The sequence below is a fragment of the Anabrus simplex genome, chromosome 4 (assembly GCF_040414725.1).
Source record: "Anabrus simplex isolate iqAnaSimp1 chromosome 4, ASM4041472v1, whole genome shotgun sequence".
Lineage (NCBI taxonomy): Eukaryota > Metazoa > Arthropoda > Insecta > Orthoptera > Tettigoniidae > Anabrus > Anabrus simplex.
This window is the reverse complement of record NC_090268.1, coordinates 235,675,154-235,696,293: the sequence shown is the minus strand read 5'-3', so window position 1 is coordinate 235,696,293 and position 21,140 is coordinate 235,675,154. Positions and strand designations below refer to the sequence as shown.

The following is a 21,140-nucleotide window of genomic DNA, read 5'->3' as shown; positions in this document are numbered from 1 at the left end:
CAGTATTTTAATCGTTGTGCCTAAGAGTGATGGGAGCGTTAGACTTTGCATAGATGGGAGGGATATGATTAGACGTATTTGTACTGACCAGTTAAAATCAAAGACTATTGAAGAGTTAATTCAGGGCTTTGAGGGTAAAAAATGGTTTTCATCTGTTGATTTAAGAAGTAGTTTTTGGCAGATTCCTTTGAGAGTAGAGGACAGGCCTCTGACAGCATTTAGTCATAAGTACAGCTTGTATCAGTTTCAGCGCGTTCCCTACGGGACGAAGACTAGTTCTGCAGCCTTAATTAGAGCATTAAATATTGCATTAGGTGATGATACAGGTGATTTCGCCACGGTTTTTATGGGTGACATGGCTGGAGTTTTATATCAAGGACCTTATCGTATACATAAGAAACTAGGACCGTGTGCTTATAAATTATCTGACGGTGATTGCATTTTAATGGGTACGTACAACATTAGAAGTTTACGTAAATATATTACGAGTCCGATGGATTTTCCATAGTGCTGGAATATAGGTCAGTGAGCTAGGCCACGCTTATCTCTTATATAATATACACCTGTCGCAGCGTGGAGTGACTGCTCTCTGGTAGGTGGAGTTTCCCAAGTTTTATTTTGCTTGCTACACGATGTGTGTATACGATTGACACGAGTTCATTACCAAGGTTACGTCTGTTCTCTTTACGTAACGCCATGTATGGGTAATTTAGTATTTGATTTTATATAACGAGGATCATTAATATTGCAGTTTAAAATTTGTAAATTCCCCGTAGACTATATTATGTCTTCATAAAGACTTGCAATAATTTTACCCTAGGCTAAAACCACGTGAATGTGTTAGCGTGTGTGAAGTGATAGTCATACAGCAAGAACGTATAAACACTTGAAAGAGTAATACGATGCATTTTGTTTGTGTAAATTTTGTACAGATCTAAACTGAATTGTCAAGTATTGCATACACTGGATTGATAAAATCAGCAAGAGGTGAAGAACATTTGAGAAAGTGAGACATCAGAAACTCGCTAAGTTGTAATATTGTGTTTTAATGGAAATTTTGAAGTGTTATATATTATCTGTTATTAAGTTGTAGGTGGAATCATCAAGTTGTAATTTTGTAAAATAGTGTTATGTTGTATACAGTAATGAATGAATGTACAGTTGTTTTTGAAACAAGTGAAACGTAAGTGGCAAAGTGTGGGTGTGAGCCCTCAACGAAGTACTACTTGTTTCAGGCTCAGAGGAGCGAATGTGATGTTTGGGACATCACTGAATGTTTTTAATTATTGAACTATATATTTAATTGATAATATGTATATATTTAATCACTGATAGGTCATTTTAAATTAATATGTATATATATAGGGCTTTTATCATCCATTTCAATCATCATTTCATTTCTTTGTATCGCGGCTATAACGTATTCTGAACGAACAAACTATAGGGTAAAGTATTTCAACATCACGCATATTTATAACTTGCAGTAAACTTTCCAATAGCCGTTGTAAGGTGACCAGAGTCAGCAGGCTAATTTCAGCCCAGTTCCAGGAAAAGTACGTCATCGAGGTTACGAGAGACCTTACCCTCTCCACCTTATGAAAAGACAGTTGTTACATTATTAACACCCACTTTTCAAACTCAGCTTCGAGACGCTTTATTTCAGCGGGAAAGTTCAGCCTATGTGAATGAACGTAATGAAGCAACGTGATGGATGCACAGCTATACAAGGGAGAAGGGATGAGACCTCGAATCTTACTGGACTATGTGATATGGCTGATGGAAGGAGACTTTTGAACCGATATATACCACCGACAAGGGCTGGAGAGGACACTCACATTAAGATTCTCATTCAGACTCACATTAAGATTGAGATTCGGACATTCTGATCCTGATTCTCACGCTTGGAAGATGCTCTTACTACGATTCTACGTCTACACATCGGAGAAGATTTTAACTTAGTTCACTTCGCATCTGAGTATATTCTACTCAAAAGTTACTCTCATTGGGACTTGTTATCTCAATGACGAGAGGTAGTCAACGGGAGACCGGTTCTGACTGGTATAGGGCAGGCGAGCTTTTATTATGAGTTTAGCTACGCTACTGTTCCGTAATTCGGAAGAATACAAGTGTATTCTCTCCATGAACATAACCCATGGTGGTTTTGCATTTAAAATTAGGACTCATTACGACTTTATGTAAGGAGTACAATAGGAAGTGTTAAAGACAGGAAATGTGGATGTAGGACTGGAATCCAACAACAGATGAGGCAGCCTGTACGAGAGATCCACCCATCTTCAGCTTCAAGACAACAGAGTCTACATTTGGTGAGCTTATGGCATAAGTTACTGCAAGTCTTCGCGCAACAGTTCATTTTCTTAGAGTTAATTTCATTCACTTTTTCTTTTGCTTCCGTAAGTTCAGATTTCGTTAATACGCCGTTACGTCACGTTTTTCATCTTAATAAATAGCTGTTTTAATTGGTATTTTATGAAATAATTATTAATGATCCTTAAATTCCAAGTTAGTGTACTTAATGATTTGTGTTCCGTTCACCCCACCCCTGGGAGTTTTTTGAGTCTCATTACGTATTTTTATTTATTATTATTATTATTAATTATCTACTTTTGTTTTCAAGCCATAAGCCTGAAGACTGGCGCCCTTGGGATACTGTTTCTGGAGAAACAATGACATATCATTTATTTATTTTAATATTAAAGTGACCCGCCACGTTATAAATTTGTCATACATCTGTGGGCCAAGAGGGTACGTCACAATGCCACGCCGTTCGTTTTGGATTGCATGATGGAGTTTACATAAGGTCTCACAATAAGTCTCGGCATTTATTGTGTCACCCCAGCGCAAAAACCCACAAGCAACGCACCCTGCCTATTCCAAAACATGGTGCATGTATGTATGTGTATGTTTAGTCATCAGCCCGAAGGCTGGTTGGATCCTCAACAGCTCCACCATCAGCTGTTATAGATGGCCTAGGCATCACTGAAGAGGCGTACTAGGGATATGAGGAGTGAGATAGTTTCCCGTTGCTTTCCTCACCTAGCCAGAAGTTGCTATTACATATCAGTCTGCCAAGCCCACTGAAATGCATACACCAATCGACCCTATGAGCAATAGTTTCACACCATTCATAGTAGGAACTGGCTGCATAAGGAATGGCATTACTAGCATCGCTCATACCTCAGTCACTTCCATATTGTCAAAGCCAAGTATACGACAGAGACAGATCAATGAAAGTAACAAAATTGCTCTAGCCTATACCAGAAGACATAGTGCACTGTAAACACTAGGTCTTGCCAGCAAAGGCACAACATGGTGCATATGAATTTGAAAGCTGAAATTGTTAGCTTGCACTTCACTTTTTTTGAGTGGTGTTGAGCGTCTCCATTCCATGGATTGCTGTTTTGATTCCAGCATAACATAAGCCACCCATGTTTTGTCACTGGTGACAATTCAGCTTAGGAACACACAATCTTCATTACTGTACTGCTCAAGGAAAGTCAAAGAACTGCCTACATGCTTGGTTTTGTGCCAGCATGAGCACAACTTCTGATAATCTAAGCATCATGACACAGTTTCATACAGAATACTCCTTGAAATTTCAGGCAACTCATAACTTAATGACAAAATTGAAAAGTATCTGTTTTCTCAAACCTTAGCATCAACTTTTTGCATCAAGTCTTCAGTAATGACAGACAGTCACCCACTACGCTTCTCATCGTTACCTTAGTATGGTCATACCATTCCTTCACTCATACACTTCGCTAATCTGCCAATGAATTTCAAGAGCTTTCATGTCTTTTGCATTTAGAAAATGAATCACAGCACGTACTTCACACTTGGTGGGACCGTTAATTGTCAGAGGCATTTTCAATACGCACAAACAAATGTAAGTACGGATGAATGCTTAGGTAACGGCGTTTGCGTTTGCGGCTAGCCTACAGATGTACGTACTGAGTGTGCATGCTATAAATGGTGATCAAAGCGCTGCAGTGGCCATATTAAAAACAGCAATTACTTAAAAATCATGCTTCATAACATTTGGTAGTGCAGAAAAATCCACTTTGTTGCCAATGCATCTCAGACAGATCCACCAAGGTTGTGATTTTCTGTGAAACCATCTCAATTAATTTTACCCAGGACATCATAAGTGGGTCACAGTCATGACTGGACCTGCCAAAAGGCAGAACAACCTACAATGTGTAAGGATGTAAGGGAGAGAGTGTATAAGTCTCTAGTAAGATCCCAATTAGAGTATGATTTTTAATGTATGGGATCGACACCAGGATTACACAATACATGAACTGGAAATAATCCAAAGGAAAGCAGCACGATTCGTTCTGTGTGATTTGCAACAAAAGATTGGTGTTACAAAATACATGAGCTGCTCGACTATGTGGTATGTTAAAGATGTTGATTCCCAAATGTCCAATAATGGACCAACTATATTGGATGGTATGTTCCGAGCTGTCAGTGAACATATGGTGTGCAATCACATTAACAGACTAATAAGCTTCAGTGGAGCTTTGAAAAGGTAGAAAATATAATTTGGAAATAAAGTTGGAATTCAAGAGGACAGATTGGGGAAAATACTCATCTATAGAAATAGGAATCAGGGATTGGAATACTTTATCAAGGCGAATGTTTGATAAATTTCCAAGTTCCTTGAAATCAGTTAAGGAAAGACTAGGTAAACAAATGATAGATTATCTGTCACCAGGGCAACAGCCCTAAATGTGGGTCAATGATGACTGATCAACTGAAGTCAAACTGAACGGGGTTGTTATGAATATATTGCAACTACTCTTACCCTACAAGTGATAAAAAGATAATGATAACCAAAATGTCCAGAGTCCACAGACCTGGGTGCCAGAGATCACCAAGAATGGATCCTTCAAATTTAATTTTGATAGAGCATGAAATTTTCTTCTTTCACATTATTATATCTTTTTCTTCCTTCTCATGTACATGAGGCTGCATTCTGGTATATCTGACTTCAGCCTTACCTGAACCCTTGTAAACAATTAAAAGAAAGAGAACTGCAGCTGGGTTAGTCTCCGGAAATAACTCCTCCACAATGTATATTCTGTCATGATATTATCAATGTACATCATCAACTTATCTATAAAATGAACATATAATTGGCCCTGCTTAAATTTACAAAAGTACTGGAAATTTTCCCCAGAACTTTACATTTACAACAAAACTAATTCTGAAAGAAAAAATATTGGAAAACTATGTTCCCTTTTTTAACAACTCATGATGATGGCGAGTTACTACCATTTGTTGTAATCAAGAGACAATAATGAAAGGTTCAAAAGCGGACACACTTCAATCACTTTACATAACCAAACACAATTTCCAGAGATTGTACCATCAACACACAGTATCCTGACCTGCATAATATCTCTCAGATTTCATTTTATCATCACACACTAAAACTTTTATAAAGATATTCTTGATTTGGCAAAACAAAAGTTCTCAAAATTCATCTAGGCCGTAAACACAGACTGTAGACTTTTAACAAGTACCCGTATTAAGAATTCTTCCCAATGCGACAACGCTTACCTGCATAAGAACAGTTACAAGCAACATGTATTGCAATTCAAAAAAACACATTCAAGATGTCAGGTAAGTTGACAAGAGATGACATATAGCGGTAGCACTCAAATCGTACGAGAAGAAGAAAGAGATTAGACACTCTGAAGAATGAATTTATTTACAAAAGAAACCACTAAGAACAGGGTCAGATGAGAACAAGAATTAACCAAGGGAAATAGGATAGGAAAGGTGAAAGTGAGAGGCTGGCACAAGTAAGTGAAAGCAATGCAAGCCCTGGATTCATGCATTAAGGAGTTTAGTTACGAACAAATTGATTTGTGTAGAAAGTAGAAACCCAACTGAAACTTGATTAAAATCTTGTGAAAAATATTTGGTTTAGTCATTATTTAAGTCTTCAATGTGGCAATCATTTATTGTCGACTCTCTTTGATGTAGTGTTTGCTATAACAATCGACTTTAGTTGACTTGTTTTTTTCCTGTTACTGTTCCTACCAGCTTTATTAAAAGAGTGATGGTTAATGATGTAAGTTATGCAAATTTGTGGATCTCTTGGACATGTACTGAGGTTAATGTTGAAGATATCACCTGCCCGCCCTTCAACATTCCTCTCTGACCAGGAGAATCACACTAGTGAACAGTTATTAGCATGCAAAATAACATTCGTACTGACAGTGAAGAAATATATCAACTTTCAGCAGAAGAGTCAGGTTCAGAATTGTCTGTAAATGTGGACAATGAAGTGGTAATGATAGTGGTGATGACGTTTCATTTACTTTGAATTATTGAATATATATATATATACTGTATATATAAATATATATATATCTTTCAATAGGACTAGCAAAGAAGTTTTACCAAGAAGCAAAGGTTGAACCAGAAAGGCAATATTTTATTTATTTACATAGTTCACGCCCACATTGGACAGAGTATCTCCCGTTATAAGGAGACCACCCTCTATCAAGTGCCAACGGCCTCCTAGGAGGGCAGATGAGCGGATAGAAGGAAGGGCACTCTTTTGCACTTGGAGTGAGAAATTGCTCCTAAAGGCAGAAGAGCCACTAGATGGCCAATGGGATAGGATGGAGAAGGCAACAGGAAACCATTCCATTAAAGACCCACTCCACAAATTCATCATTCTTCAATCCATATTTCATTAATCATCCTTCCAGATCACATCTGGAATGGTAAACCCTGACTACGGTCAGAAACATTGATCATTGATCAGAAAGGCAATAAATGGATGAGTTTCATAAGTTTTATATTGTGTACTATGACTTAAAATACATAACTAAAAACTTTCTACTTTCTTTTACAATTTTTTATTTAATATGCAGTTAAGGATTCTTGTGTTGTAAAAAATGCTGCAGAAAGAGTTATTATTTATTATTACAAGTTGTTTTACATCGCACCGACACAGGTAGGTCTTATGGCGACGATGGGATAGGAGAGGGCTAGGAGTGGGAGGAAAGCGGCCGTGGCCTTAATTTAGGTACAGCCCCAGCATTTGCCTGGTGTGAAAATGGGAAACCACAGAAAACCATCTTCAGGGCTCCTGACAGTGGGGTTCAGATGATGCAGATGATAGTAATAAATATGTTACAAGATTGTGAGCAACTACAAAATGACCTTGATAATGTTCTGAGATGGACAGTAGGCAATGGTATGATGATAAACGGGGTAAAGGTCAGGCTGTGAGTTTCACAAATCGGAAAAGTCCTCTCAGTTTTAATTACTACATTGATGGGGTGAAAGTTGGGTATCATTGTAAGTACCTAGGTCTCAATATCAGGAAAGATCTTCATTGGGGTAATCACGTAAATATGATTGTAAATAAAGGGTACAGATCACTGCACATGGTTATGAGGGTATTTAGAGGTTGTAGTAAGGATGCATATACGTCTCTGGTAAGACTCCAATTAGAGTATGGTTCCAGTGTATAAGACCCTCACCAGGATTACTGATTCAAGAACTGGAAAAAATCCAAAGAAAAGCAGCTTGATTTGTTCTGGGTGATTTCTGAAAAAGAGTAGAATTACAAAAATGTTGCAAAGTTTGGGCTGGGAAGACTTGGGAGAAAGGAGATGAGCTGCTCGACTAAGTGGTATGTTATAGATGTTGATTCCAATAGGGAATCTGAAATATTTGTTCCGAATGAGTAAATTTATAATACCAATATACACGGTCCGTTATTTGACATTATAAATTTTCCAGCTAACTCATTCCTGGTTGCCAGCGTTTCGCCCCCGTGTGCTAGGCTGGGCTCATCAGTTGGTACCTAGCACACCTACCAAGACGCTGGCTAGTGCATACCGTGGAGGCCACTGCGTAGGCTAATTGTAGCCACTGGCAGTGCGGGGGCAAAACGCTGGCAACCAGGAATGAGTTCGCTGGAAAATTTAGAATGTCCAATAACGAATCGTTTATATTGGTATTATAAGCGGTATGTTCCGAGCTGTCCGTGGAGAGATGGTGTGTAATGACGTCAGTAGATGAATAAGTTCGAATGGTGTCTTTAAAAGTAAGAAAGATCACAATTTGAAGATAAAGCTGGAATTCAAGAGGACAAATTGGGGCAAATATTTGTTTATAGGAAGGGGAGTTAGGGATTGGAATAACTTACCAAGTGAGATGTTCAATAAATTTCCAATTTCTTTGTAATCATTTAAGAAAAGGCTAGGAAAATAACAGATGGGGATATGCCACCTGGGCGACTGTCCTAAATGCAGATCAGTAGTAATTGATTTATATTTTTTGAACCCACTATCTCCCAAATACTGGATACTGATAAAAGGAGAACAATAAAACTTTGATTTCCACCTATTCAATACATTAAAAGCAGTTATAAATTTAGGATCTCATCTTTATTTTTATTGCTTAATTGTTAAAACATAGGACATGTTTCGTTCATATTTTGAACATCTTCAACTATAAATATTCTTACAAGGTTAAATTGGTAACATTGTTCTAGAATTTACACTTATGGATTACCGTTAACAAGCTTGTCTACAAGAATTTTTTAAAAACCTTTTAAATATGAAGTGTTTATATATTATGTCATCTTATTGAAAATAATTTGACTATTTGTTGAGTTTCAAACTTTGTTCTAATATTTAAAATACAATGCCATTAGTTAGTCTCTGTATAAATACATTTACAATCTGTTAAATTGCTGAATGTCTTAAAAATTATTTGTTGTATACACATTAAAACATTTTCTTACAACTGGCGTAAACTTTTTCATTTTTTGTATCATATGGAAATGAAATCTTAATGCACTCTCAAAACAGCTGTGTTTAGGCGTAAATATTGTTCTTTTCGTCCATAAAATGACAAAACTGATGTGCACTGTTGATTATAGGTTATGGATTTTGTCCTACTTTAAATATTTAACGTCAAATATTACAAATGCACGAATTGGTTGTAGTCTTAACCAGTGTAGGGCAATTCTACAGATGTAAACAAGTACTCAGTCAAATGGTGACAGTCAAGCTTTGGTGATGTGCAAGTGGTAATTTCATCCAAATTTACGTAAGTAAGTCTGTTGACATATCCCTTCTACTCCTGCCTGCATTTACGCTAGTGCACTCAGCTGTTTGATGACTGCTTGTGCTCTTGCAATACTGGATACTGGCCGCACTTAAGCGACTGCAGCTATCGAGCTCGGTCAGAAAGAGTTAATATGAAAAGTGGTTGAAACTAGAGCTATGAAGAATGAGGAAAGTACAAACATTCATAGACTTGATTCAAAAAAACTTCTCATTTTTACATGATTATGACATTCATAAGGATAAACAGAATTTAGCTGTCTGAGTTTTATTGACTTCCCTGCCTTAAACCAAGGGAACAGCTAAACATGGCACGCGCACATCATGAATAAGCTGGGTGTGGATACTGGCTTGCTGAAATACAGATCTTTAGCTATCCCTCTACATAAACATGAAACAATCTATCTATCTACTACTAAGATTTGACTATAAACTGTAATGATATGTAATAAAAAGATGGAACATACCTGGCAGAGAAGTGGTAGACCCAGCAAGAAGAAGAAGATGCTCATTGTCACTGTCACCTCCAAGTAGAAACGCGAAAGTTTTGGGAACACCTCTAGCAATGTGGACCTCACAGTTTCACATACAATATGCTAGAAATGAAATAACTAAGTGATGATAATAATAATAACAACAATAACAATCTCACTCTCTATATATGTATAACTGAAATGACATCCATCTGACCATGTTCCAAAATGACAGAATGTCTAAAGTGCTGAGTGAAATATGATGAAATTTTGTACAAAAATTCTCAGATGGAACTGTCAAAAGACTAACTATGTTTTATTTCAATAGTGATCTGAAAATATTATTTTCAAAAAATTGCAAAATAACTTAAAATGAAATGGTGTATGTTTCATTCTTGGTCAATCACACCGAAACCACAGGACCAATAATTGAGCCGAAATTTGCTATAGATGTATCTCAGATATTTAGTTCAAACACACACCTATTCTGAATTTTCAATAACTAACCATTTGAAAATGGTGGCAATTAATAAGTAGGTATTTACTGAAATTCTGCATGTTTTATCTACAAAAAAACCAAAATAATGTGCAAATAGTCTTTTCACAAAATAAAGCCCACCATGTATACTTAAAATGCCGTTTTCTGCAGCAGCAGCAGCAGCAGCAGCAGCAGCAACAACAACAACAACAACAATAACAACATTCACTCCAGTAGATGGTGATGATGATGATGCTTGTTGTTTAAAGGGGCCTAACATCGAGGTCATCGACCCCTAATGGTACGAAATGAAAGAACAAAAATGTCAAATTCATCCACTGACCAAAAAAATATATATATAATAATGTCGTCATGAAGAATGAATGGATGGACATGAACCCAACAAAAAAAGGAAACAAACAACCAAAATACAGTGGATCAGACTCAAAGATCATACATAATGGATTACTGACCAAGGGACCACTCATAAAGCACGATGATGCTTGATGTCGAAAGGGGTGCAAACTCCATGTCTAAGGCCCCACAGAATGGTACTTATCGCGAATAAAGTAGAACCATGGTATTGGCATGTTGGGGTACTAATCAAAAGTAGCGAAACTCACGGTGTTCCACACAAGACGGTACTACTCACAAGTATTGTACTTCGTACAGGTAACGCAGACCTATGGTGTTTCTCACACAATGGCGCCACTCATAGCCAACGCAAACCAATGAGTTTCCTCACCTAGGTGTACTAGGCACGGATGCCGGTCCCACGGGCCCTGTGGTGTTCCTCACATAGTGGATACTAATCAAAGGCAACGCAGACCCACGGTGTCGCTCATATAGTGATACATCTCACAGGCTACACCCAGACCCGCGGTGGTGCTCACATGGGTACGACGCATGGGTACTGGAAACCCCCAGGCCACGCTCATGACTACTATTAAACACAAACCCATTTCGTACCGAACATAGTGGTACAACTCGCAAGTACAGGCAACCCATGGTGTTCCCTGCGTGATGGTACGAATCAAAAGTAGTTTCATGGTTCTAATTCAATCATCCCTTGGTCGCCCCTTTTAGTCGCCTCTCACGACAGGCAGGGGATACCGTGGGTGTATTATTCGTCAGCCTCCCCCACCCACAGGGGGTGTGTGTTTGGTCCCCGAGAGGTATTTTATTTCCCTCAAGTCCGCCGTCAAGCCGGTAGGACCCCCTATCCGCCACTTGGGATGCGCCACGTGGGAGTATCACCTCTCCCCCTGCTTCGCCTGCGTAGCAGGTTCGTGACCAGTAGATGGTATTACTGCTGCAATAGTATAAAAAGTAAGACATTACACCTATATACCTATGTCAGTAGCGTGTGCTGGGATCAAGACATGGGCTATAACTAGACATAGGTAACCCCTTTTCAATAGTTGATTAAGTGAACGTCAAGCCTACAGCGTCTTGAACCACAGGAGTAGCCTTTTTTTTTTTTTTTTTTTTTTTGCTATTTGCTTTACGACGCACCGACACAGATATGTCTTATGGCGACGATGGGATAGGAAAGGCCTAGGAAGTGGAAGGAAGCGGCCGTGGCCTTAATTAAGGTACAGCCCCAGCATTTGCCTGGTGTGAAAATGGAGAACCCTGGAAAACCATCTTCAGGGCTGCCGACAGAGGGACTCGAACCCACTATCTCCTGATTACTGGATACTGGCCGCACTTAAGCGACTGCAGCTATCGAGCTCGGTCAGGAGTAGCCTGCTGTGTTGTCAAGGCTGTTTCAAAAGCCACTGCCCTGGCCTCTGCCTGATCAGAGGAAATGGTCGCCTAGGGTTTAGCTTGTGGCTAAATGGATAGAATGCTTGTCTTTGGTCCGATGACCCCAGTTCAATTCTCAGAATCAATCTTCTCGTACTCTTAATTCCCCTGGCTTGGAGACTGGGTGTTTATGACATCTTTGGCATTTATTTCCTCCTCATAATGTCACCACCAAGCCTTTCCTGAGACTATGCATCATTATTATTATTAAATTATCATCATCAAATTAAAATATAAAATTTTACAGCATTACCAGTGGTTGTTCACATTGTTCACTGGTGTATTAGCTTCCTCAGTAGATTGGTAGTGATGTCTGACCCATGATCATGGATTCAATTCCAAACAACAAAAGAGAACGCTAAACCTGAAAGATTGCATTTCATTTTAGCAGATCTACCTATAAAAATAAGATTATATTACTCCTCCAACTGCAACACTGCAGTACCTTCCTACAAGGATGTAGAAATAGACAGGAGTGAAATACCAGCACTCTAGTATCTATATAATTAAGTATAAGGTCAGGAAGTATATACAGTGAGGAACGCATGGTTGCTTGGGATCGAACCTCTGCTCATGGGTCAGACACCAATACTGATCTCCCGACGAAGCTAATAAACCAGTGGACGACAGGTATGACCATTTGTAATGCTGTAAAATTTTACATTTTAACTTAGTAATAATAAAACGACTGAGCGAGTTGGCCATGCGGTTAGCGATGCACAGTCGTGAGCTTGCATCCAGGAGATACCGGATTCAAACCCCATTGTCGGCAGCCCTGAAGATTGTTTTCCATGGTTTCCCATTCTCACACCAGGCAAGTGCTGGGCTGTGCCTTAATTAAGGCCACGGCCACTTCCTTCCCACACTGTAAAACAAAATAATAATGCGTGGTTTGGTGGTAACTTAATGAGGTTGAAATGAATTCCAAAATGTTGTAAAAAAACAGTTCCCAAGCCAGGGTAATATTAGGAGTATGAGGAGGTTGATTCCGAGGAAAACGTGCGGTGTGCTTACCTTTTAAAACAATCCGGAATTTATCTGCATACTTCAGTAGTGATAATGCTTTATCCAGTACCTGTTTTATGACACACTGATCAGCCATTTTCAAAAACTAACCCCATACAGTCAGTCATATTATACACAATACTTCAAGTAAACTAAAATTATTTGCAGAAGACCTAATACTACTGCAATACACAAATAATTCTCTCACCTATCAACAATCAGTCAGATGTCTTACACATGCAGCAAAAAACATGTGACACGGTAGTACATGGGTCAATTGTATCAATTCGAAGTCTTCTCGAGAATATTTAGTCTTTGAACTCTCACTCCATCGTTAGCTGCAGCAAAATGACAAAGGGAGGCCTTGCCTACCTATCCCCTCGGCCCCCCGTACCTATCAGAGTTCAGCAGCAATGGTACAGATGTTGATTACCATAGAGAACCTGAAATATTTGTCCCGAGTGAGTAAATTTATAATACAAATAAAAATGGTCATTTATTGAATATTATAATTTTTCCATCTAACTCATTCCTGGCTGCCAGCGTTTCGCCCCCGTGTGCTACGTTGGGCTTATCAGTTGGTAGATGGCTCACCCACCAAGACGCATGGCTAGTGCATACCGTGGAAGCGTGTGCGTGCGTGCGAGAACGTTTTCATTCCCCACCCTGAAGGGGTGGGGCGGGCCACCTGAAGGGTTACGCCCTCCCTCTGGCCGTGAGCTTGGGTGGGGTTGAGGAGATTTGATAGACGAAGGAGAGGGGAAAGGAGATGTGTAATGAAGGAGTGGGGCAAATAGGGGCCTCTTGGTTAAGTGGTTTTTTTTTGTTTGTTTTTTTACAAAATAGAGGAGTCTTTATTGAGCAGAGATATAATACAAAATCTATGGCGCTGTTACAATTTACAGGTTTGGTGGGAAGGTATAGTAGGGACTGTTAATGTAGGGTTGGGAAAAGATGAAATGAAGGGAAGCTGTGATGTGAGCGATGGAGGTTGCTAGAAGACGGAATATGTCTAGTATCGGCTGGTGGGGTGGGAGGAGGGGTGTTTGGGGAGCAGGTAGGTAGACGGTTTGCGGGGGTGGGGTGGGTGGCCAGGGGCGGCGTTGCGAGTTAGTAGGAGGGGGGCGCATGGAATAGGGTGGGGAGCGAGAGTGTTCCACTCGATGGTGCTGGTTGCGAATTCGGCCGCCGGTGGATATCAGCTGACATACTACTTCTTCTGAGGTGAGTTGTAGCCCCACCATCAATGTTGGTCCGTTGACGTTGTGGATGCGATATGCGCGGCGGGCTGGTATTCCTGCTGATTGAAGTTCTCGGAGTATTTCTGATTCTGTGATGGCTGGATCTAAGCCTCGAAGAACACAGCTCGGTGGTGGTAGTTGCTGAGGTGTCGGAGTTGCGGTGGTGGCTGCGTTTCCTTGTGTGGCTGGTTGTGTTGCGCTGGTTGTATCTGTAAGGTTGGTAGGGGGTTGCTGGGTACTGGGTGGTGTGGAACTGAGGGAAGTGGTGTAGGATGACATTAGAGGAGAAGGGTGGCTGGACGTGGTACTAATAGTGGTCGTATAAGAAGGAGTAAAGGCCGAAGTGGTGATGGTGGTAGTAGTGGTCGTAGTGGTGGTTGTGGGAAGGATAGATTTGGGAGGTGGCGGGGGCTGGTGTTCATTGACATAGGGAGCGGTGCTAGGGTCATCGAAGAGCTGCTGCACTATGTACTCCGGAGTGGGCTCCACTTTGTGGCGTCTGTTCTGGATGGTCACGCCGCTGTTTACGATGTTTACCTCGTCTTCTTGGCTGTGTACAGATGCCAGGACGTGCGTGGACGGTGAGTAGGTGGAATGTTCTAGGAGCATGATAACATCGTGGACTGGGGCGCCGGTGATACGGAGTTCGTTGAGAATGTCCTTTTCAGTAAGAGCGGTGTCCACGCCTGAGATAATGCAGGAGAACATGTTGTAGGGGAGGTGACTGCCAACGAGGCGTCTGCCTATTTATTGTTTATTTGGCCGACTGAGTCGCGAATACATGTGAGGGCCACCCAGCCGAAAAAATGTCGAGGCGTGTTGCTTTTTTCCCACTTCTGAGAAGTCGATGAAAGTCTCTCCCCCCGTGGAGGCATCATCATCATCATCATCATCATCATCAAAAAGTTATTTCATTCCCACCTGCAGATGAGGTGGGCGGCCACAGCTAAACTAGTAGCTCTTAGGCCAAGTGGAAATGAAAAGAATTGAGAAGAGTAGGTTGTAGCGGGTATGTGTCGTACATACCGGAAAAGAAGATTGTAATTGAAGAGGCTCAAAGATACCATGACAACAAGCCGGGGCCCAGGGGCGACCCGCAAAGCACCCCACCCGGGCAGGACCCCTACAAACACCAGGGGAGACAGGAGGAGAAATTTATTGATATGACAACGTATCTCGGGCGCGCATATGAGAAGAGTGAATACAGAGAATTGCTACAAGTGCATGAATAAGTTAATAAATTACATGAATGGAGACGGTAAATTAGGGGGGGGAGGAAGAAAGGTGGGTACGGATTAGGATAATGCTGTAAAAGAAGGTAATAGAGGGTAGTAGTCATATTGGTGAGGGAAGTTGCGTAGAGACGAAGAAGGTCCAATATCTGGAGAGGCGGAAGTATGGTGGATGGTTGTGAGGCAAAGAGATTAACTGCTGGTGAAGGTGGGAGGTGGGGGGGTCGGGGACTGGCGAGGAAAAGGATCAGGTGGTGATGAGAGGGTAGGACGGGGTGGGGAACGGGAACGTTCCACACGATATGTCCGCCTCCGGAAGAGAACTCCATCGGCGACGAGACGGTCCACTTCAGCGGCGGATGTGAGTTGAAGGCGAACCATATAGGTCGGGCCATCTTCATTGTAAATCCGGAACGCCCTATGAACGGAGACGCCGGCCAGTCGTAGTTCTTGCAAGACAACCTGGTCAGAGATGGTAGGGTCCAGGCCACGGATCACACAACTGTGAGTGGGAGACTGTTGGTGAGCGAGAGTAGTATTAGTCTGGCCTGGCGAAGCAAGAACCGTAGTAGCAACAGAACTGGCAGGAAGCAGAGGATGATTAGGTAGGGAGGTAGGAGGGGAGGTGGAAGTAGTAGACATAATAGGAGACGGGTGACTAGTGGTAGAGAGTACAATCGTAGTGGTCAAGGGAGGAGAGACGGACGTGGAGCAGGTGGTAATAGGAGGAGTAGTAGTGGTGGTAGGCTTGGTGGTGGTGGTGGTGGGGGTAGACGTAGGAACGGAGGGTGGGGAGGACGGCTTAGGTTCTTGAGAAGGAAGGCTGGGGATAGGTTGGAGTGGTTCAGGGAGGGTGCGAAGGCCTTCCATAACTGCGTCGGGAGGATATGCCACTTTATGTCGACGACCATTAATGTAGACGCCGTTGTTCGTCCGATCCCATGTCTCACGCCAGTTTCGGTAGAAGACCAGGATATCCGGGGAAGGTTGGCCTGAAGAGCGGTCTTGAAGTCGAACAACGTCACATATGGAGGAGGCACCAATATCAAGTTCTTGGAAGATACAGGAATGCGAGTAGTTGACGTCCACGCCCGTGACTAGGACCACGTACATAGTGAAGCAGGGAAGGTGACAGCCAACTAGGCGTCAGCCTAATTATTGTTGATTGGGCCGGCTGAGTCAGTGATGAGAAAGGCCACTCAGGCGAAAAAAGAGCGTGGAAGTGAAAGAGAATGTGCTGACGACACCCCTTCTGCCAATTAGTTTTGCGCGTCTCGTGGAGATTACTGCGTAGGCTACTTGAAGCCACCGGCAGTGCTAATGCGCTATGTGCTAAAAGCCCAACTTTGCACATGGGGACGAAACGTTGGCAACCAGGAATGAGTTAGCTGGAAAATTTATAATGTCCAATAATGGATCATTTATATTGGTATTATAAATTTACTCATTCAAGACAAATATTTCAGGTTCCCTATGGGAATCAACATCTATATCATTGGATGGCCAAGCAGGCATTAATTTTTTGGTAATGAGACAACGTCCCTCATAGTGCATAGGCACTTCCAGTGGCTCCAAGAAGCCTACGCAGTAGCCTCCACAGGGAGCTCCACACTCCTGTTATTTTTAATCGGCCGGGTGGCTACACATCTTTACTCTCCGCTCGCGCCGAGCCAACAAAGCATATAGGCCGACTCCTCGTTGGATGTCAGCCTCCCTACCACCAACCACCATGACGACCATCACCACTACCTTTGCGACCCCTGCTCACACCTTCTCCTCGCTTTCCATCACAACTGTTACGTCGTCCCATTCATCGCCGCTTCTATCCACCTCTCTCCCCTCGCTACATCCTGTTGATCCACCTCGACTATTACGTATTCCTCCCCGCTATTTCACCCGCCCTTCTACGCTGTCTACATCTGCCTTGCCGACCACGACATCACCACCACCACTGTCTGTCGTAACAGCAGCAGCCGCTCATCAACTTCCATCAGCGTCAGACACATCAGCCACAAACGAAGTCTTTAGTTGCGTCGTCCGCGGCGTAAGCCCACTCATCCCGGCAACCGACATTCAAGAACAACTTCGCCTTCAAGCCATACCCGTCAAGAGGGCGTTCCGTATCTACAACTCCACCGGTCCGACGTATTAAATCAGACTACAGCTTCGCAGCGCAGCAGCCGTCGCCCACCTGATCTCCAGCGGAGCACTTCTCTACGGCCGTCGTCATTCCGTCGAACCCTCTCGCTCACCTCCCCGCCCTAGATATCACCACTCCACATCTCGTCGCCATACCCGGCCTGGTCATCCTCCCTTCCAACGCTCTATCTATGTCCGTCCAACTCCTTCTTCTGCTAATATCTCCATCCCACCACCACCGACCCTTGAACATCTCCGACACCTCATAACTGTCCTCTATCACATCGCTTCAACACTTCACCACCTTACACTTCCACGAAACTTCCTTTTCGACACTCCTGTATAAATCTCCATCCGTATAGCCATTCATCCAAATTTTCACACCGTTTTTCTCTCTTCATTTGAAACATCTCACTGTTCTCTCCACATCTCCCGGCCCGAGAGATCGCGACACGATCTAGGGGGCCCGCCCCGTCCTTCGGGCGGGGAATGAAAGCTCTCCAGCAGCAGCAGCAGACTCCACGGCGACTCCGCTGAACATCTCGCAACGTTCACTAATCGCACCATACGTCGCTAAGGTGGATTACTCCGTACCCAACACCACTTCTTTTTTCCATCATATCATTGACAATTGAAGTCATCGACAATGAAAAGGTGTTGGAATTGTGCAAATTACTCGAAAAATTGCGACCATTGAATCTGAGTAACATAAATTTGAGGGGGACGTATATATTCATAAAACAAGTATTACGGTGTACTATCCATACCGCATACGTGTGTGGAATAATATATTGCAAAGTTAGCGGTATATAACTTAATGTCGTTTGTACACATGTGGCTACACCATCGAAACCATTACCATCATGGCGGAGAACCTGATAGCCTTTTAATCGGAAGGAAACATGTGGTTGAAACCACGTTTCCTGCAAAAATATAATGTTAGCCTGCGTTTCATTTATTAAAAATTGTAATTCATGTTGCTTAGAAGTGACACTTCGACAGTTCCATTGTAAAAATCTAATCATAAAAGAATGTTCATTATATGATCCCTTAATTGGTATAGTACATGATGAAGCTGTGGCTCATGGCTCATAGTTTGAAGTAACATTATTATAAGTCTCTGGATTTCCGGATGAAGGCGTTCCTTCGTAGGGGTGTAATTTATGGCTTGGAGGGCCACGGAAGGTTGCTGCCCACTTTGTTGTGACAAACTTGGTGGATGTGAGACTTTCTCAGATGGTATCATCGTACTCGATGATGGGATAGGGTTTACTGGGGCAGGATGCTCATTTCGAAGTATGGCCATGTATCCTTGCTTATCATAGCCGGGTTCAGGTGTGGGAGGGGGGGATTGTAAAATAAATTGTGTAAACTTTCGTTTACGGGGGTTTGATGTCTGTGAAGATTGAGGATTCGTTGGTAAAGGGGGGAATTGATTTTCCTGTTGTTCAGAATAATAAACTGGAAGTGCTGTTCTCGCTTTAGCTTCCTGAAAGGACATATATTCTGTGCTCATTAGCCGGTTAATTTTAACCTGATATTTGTGTTCAGGACAGTTCGGAGATCCCGTAATGTGATTCTTCTTACAATAGACACATTGCATGAATTGCTCGGTACAAGCATTGGTTTCGTGCTGCTGGGAACATTTGCTACAATGTGCATTTTTTGCCTGACAGTGCCGTATCGTGTGCCCATAACGCTGGCATTTGCGACAGCGGACAGGTGAAAAAATAAAGGGTTCTACTTCCATATACACCTTGTATAATGCAACATGATGTGGGAGCGTTTGAGCCCGGAATACGATTTTAAGAGAACCCGTAGGGAGATATTGCGTTTCACCATCTTGAACCACTCGACGATTGAGTCTTTGCACACTCTTGACTGGTACTTCAGATTCCAAATACTGGAGTATATCCTCATTAGATAGACCTTTCTCAACTCCGCGGATTATTCCGACGCGCAAAACTTGCGATGAAGGGATATATGCTTTGATTTTCAGAGTTTCTAGTATAGGGCTATTCAAAAACGCATTGGCTTGAGCAGCCGTATAGGAAGTTACTTGAAATCTGTTGCGACCTTTACGTTGGATAGATTTAACATTTAACTTTGTTTCATAGAAACGACGACCAAGAGCCATAGGGTGTAAACTACCTATGTTCTGATCCGTCGTGGATTCAACAAATACAAAATACGAAACCATGGTGAAACTTGTTGTAATATTCCGGACGGGATACTACTTGTGACACCGCTGATTGTTGGTTACGTTGTTCAGTATTAGAACGTGATGACACGTTCGTATTAAGACCTTGCGAATCATTCCCAGTTGACTGAGATCCCTGCTGTTGCCTCGTATCGAAAGATGAATCAGTCACAGATTCCTCATCCATGGGTATTTCAATTTCACGATCCACTAGTAAATTAGTCCCGGACATTGCCAATGTCCCTCCACTTTCGGCAGCCATAGCTTACCACTTCTTCACCACACATATACTATGCACAAACGATCACCACTGCCGCGCTCAACTACCTCGCACAAAACAAGGTAGTGTACCGCACAACAAATGACACCAGACTGAAGATGGAGTTAAATACAATTCAGATACAAGCAGAGATCAATAATGAAAAATTATGTCAACAGCTGTGAAGAAAAGAGGTCATACATGACATTTAGTCTGGGAAACGTCATAGCGGAGGCCATGGAATAACTTTAAATCATGCACGGTTAACCATCAAGAGGGCGAGTGCAAAGTGACGTGTCATATGTGTTGGAAGCGTTGCTTACGCTATTATACAAGGCTGGGTAATACAAGGCCTCGCTGGTCGTGAAACAGGTTCCCGCTCAGGCTTGCGAATCACATCGTTTTGCCGCTAGGTGCGCGCTTCTTAGACATAAAATAGCGCGGGTGAGGTACTCATTCAAACATTCACGAGCGTGTCAAGACGTATTTTTGTATTTTATGAGCTTTCTGTTGCTAGTGCAGGTGATTATAATTGAGCGATTGAAATTAATGACCGTATTTACGTACCGGTAATGCGAACATCGCATAAACTTAAAAAACATGGTATACTGTAGTGTTCCTTATTGCAAATCAAAGATCTCAAAAGAGAAGGGGAAGGTGAAGAGAATGACCTTTCACCTGTACCTATCAGTGAACCATTATATAAAACCACAGCCACACAGTGTTCTATTAAAGATAAACTACCAGTATACTGCACTAAATTAGGTTTGAAACTGAAAAGAATAGGCAGGAAATGTAGGAAACAAAGAGCACTTATAGCAAAGCAGAAAAATATCATTATTACAATTTTAAAAGAAAGGGTGCATCAACTCAAAAATGCAAAAAATAAACATGGACTTGGCAGTCAACTAAATAAATTTATAGGACTAGCTGAACAAGGTGATTTGAAAGCAAATTTCTTGATTGAGCAGATTCAGGCTTTTTGTAAACAAAAGTGTAAATTCAGAGAGGACACTATAAAGGTCTGCATATTACTGTCTAACAGGTCATCTACAGGCTAATTTAACAAACATTTTTAAAAGTGCTTACAAATGACTTGATCCTTAACTCAGCAGTGATAATTACTTTTTTCTGTTTTCAAAATCTGTAGTTACTCTGTCATCAATTTCACTGGCAATGATA

General features: G+C 41.7%; 1 protein-coding gene across 1 annotated transcript in view; it reads right to left on the bottom strand.

The window, feature by feature from the left end:
* The window catches only part of LOC136872241 (sodium- and chloride-dependent glycine transporter 2-like), an 87,643-nt gene extending 77,989 nt beyond the window's left edge, over window positions 1–9,654 (bottom strand). The window contains exon 1 of the mRNA XM_067146065.2: window positions 9,590–9,654. Coding sequence (XP_067002166.2) covers window positions 9,590–9,634 — 45 coding nt within the window. The 5' untranslated portion in view covers window positions 9,635–9,654. The remainder of the gene's footprint in view (window positions 1–9,589) is intronic.
* Window positions 9,655–21,140: the final 11,486 nt, after the last annotated feature.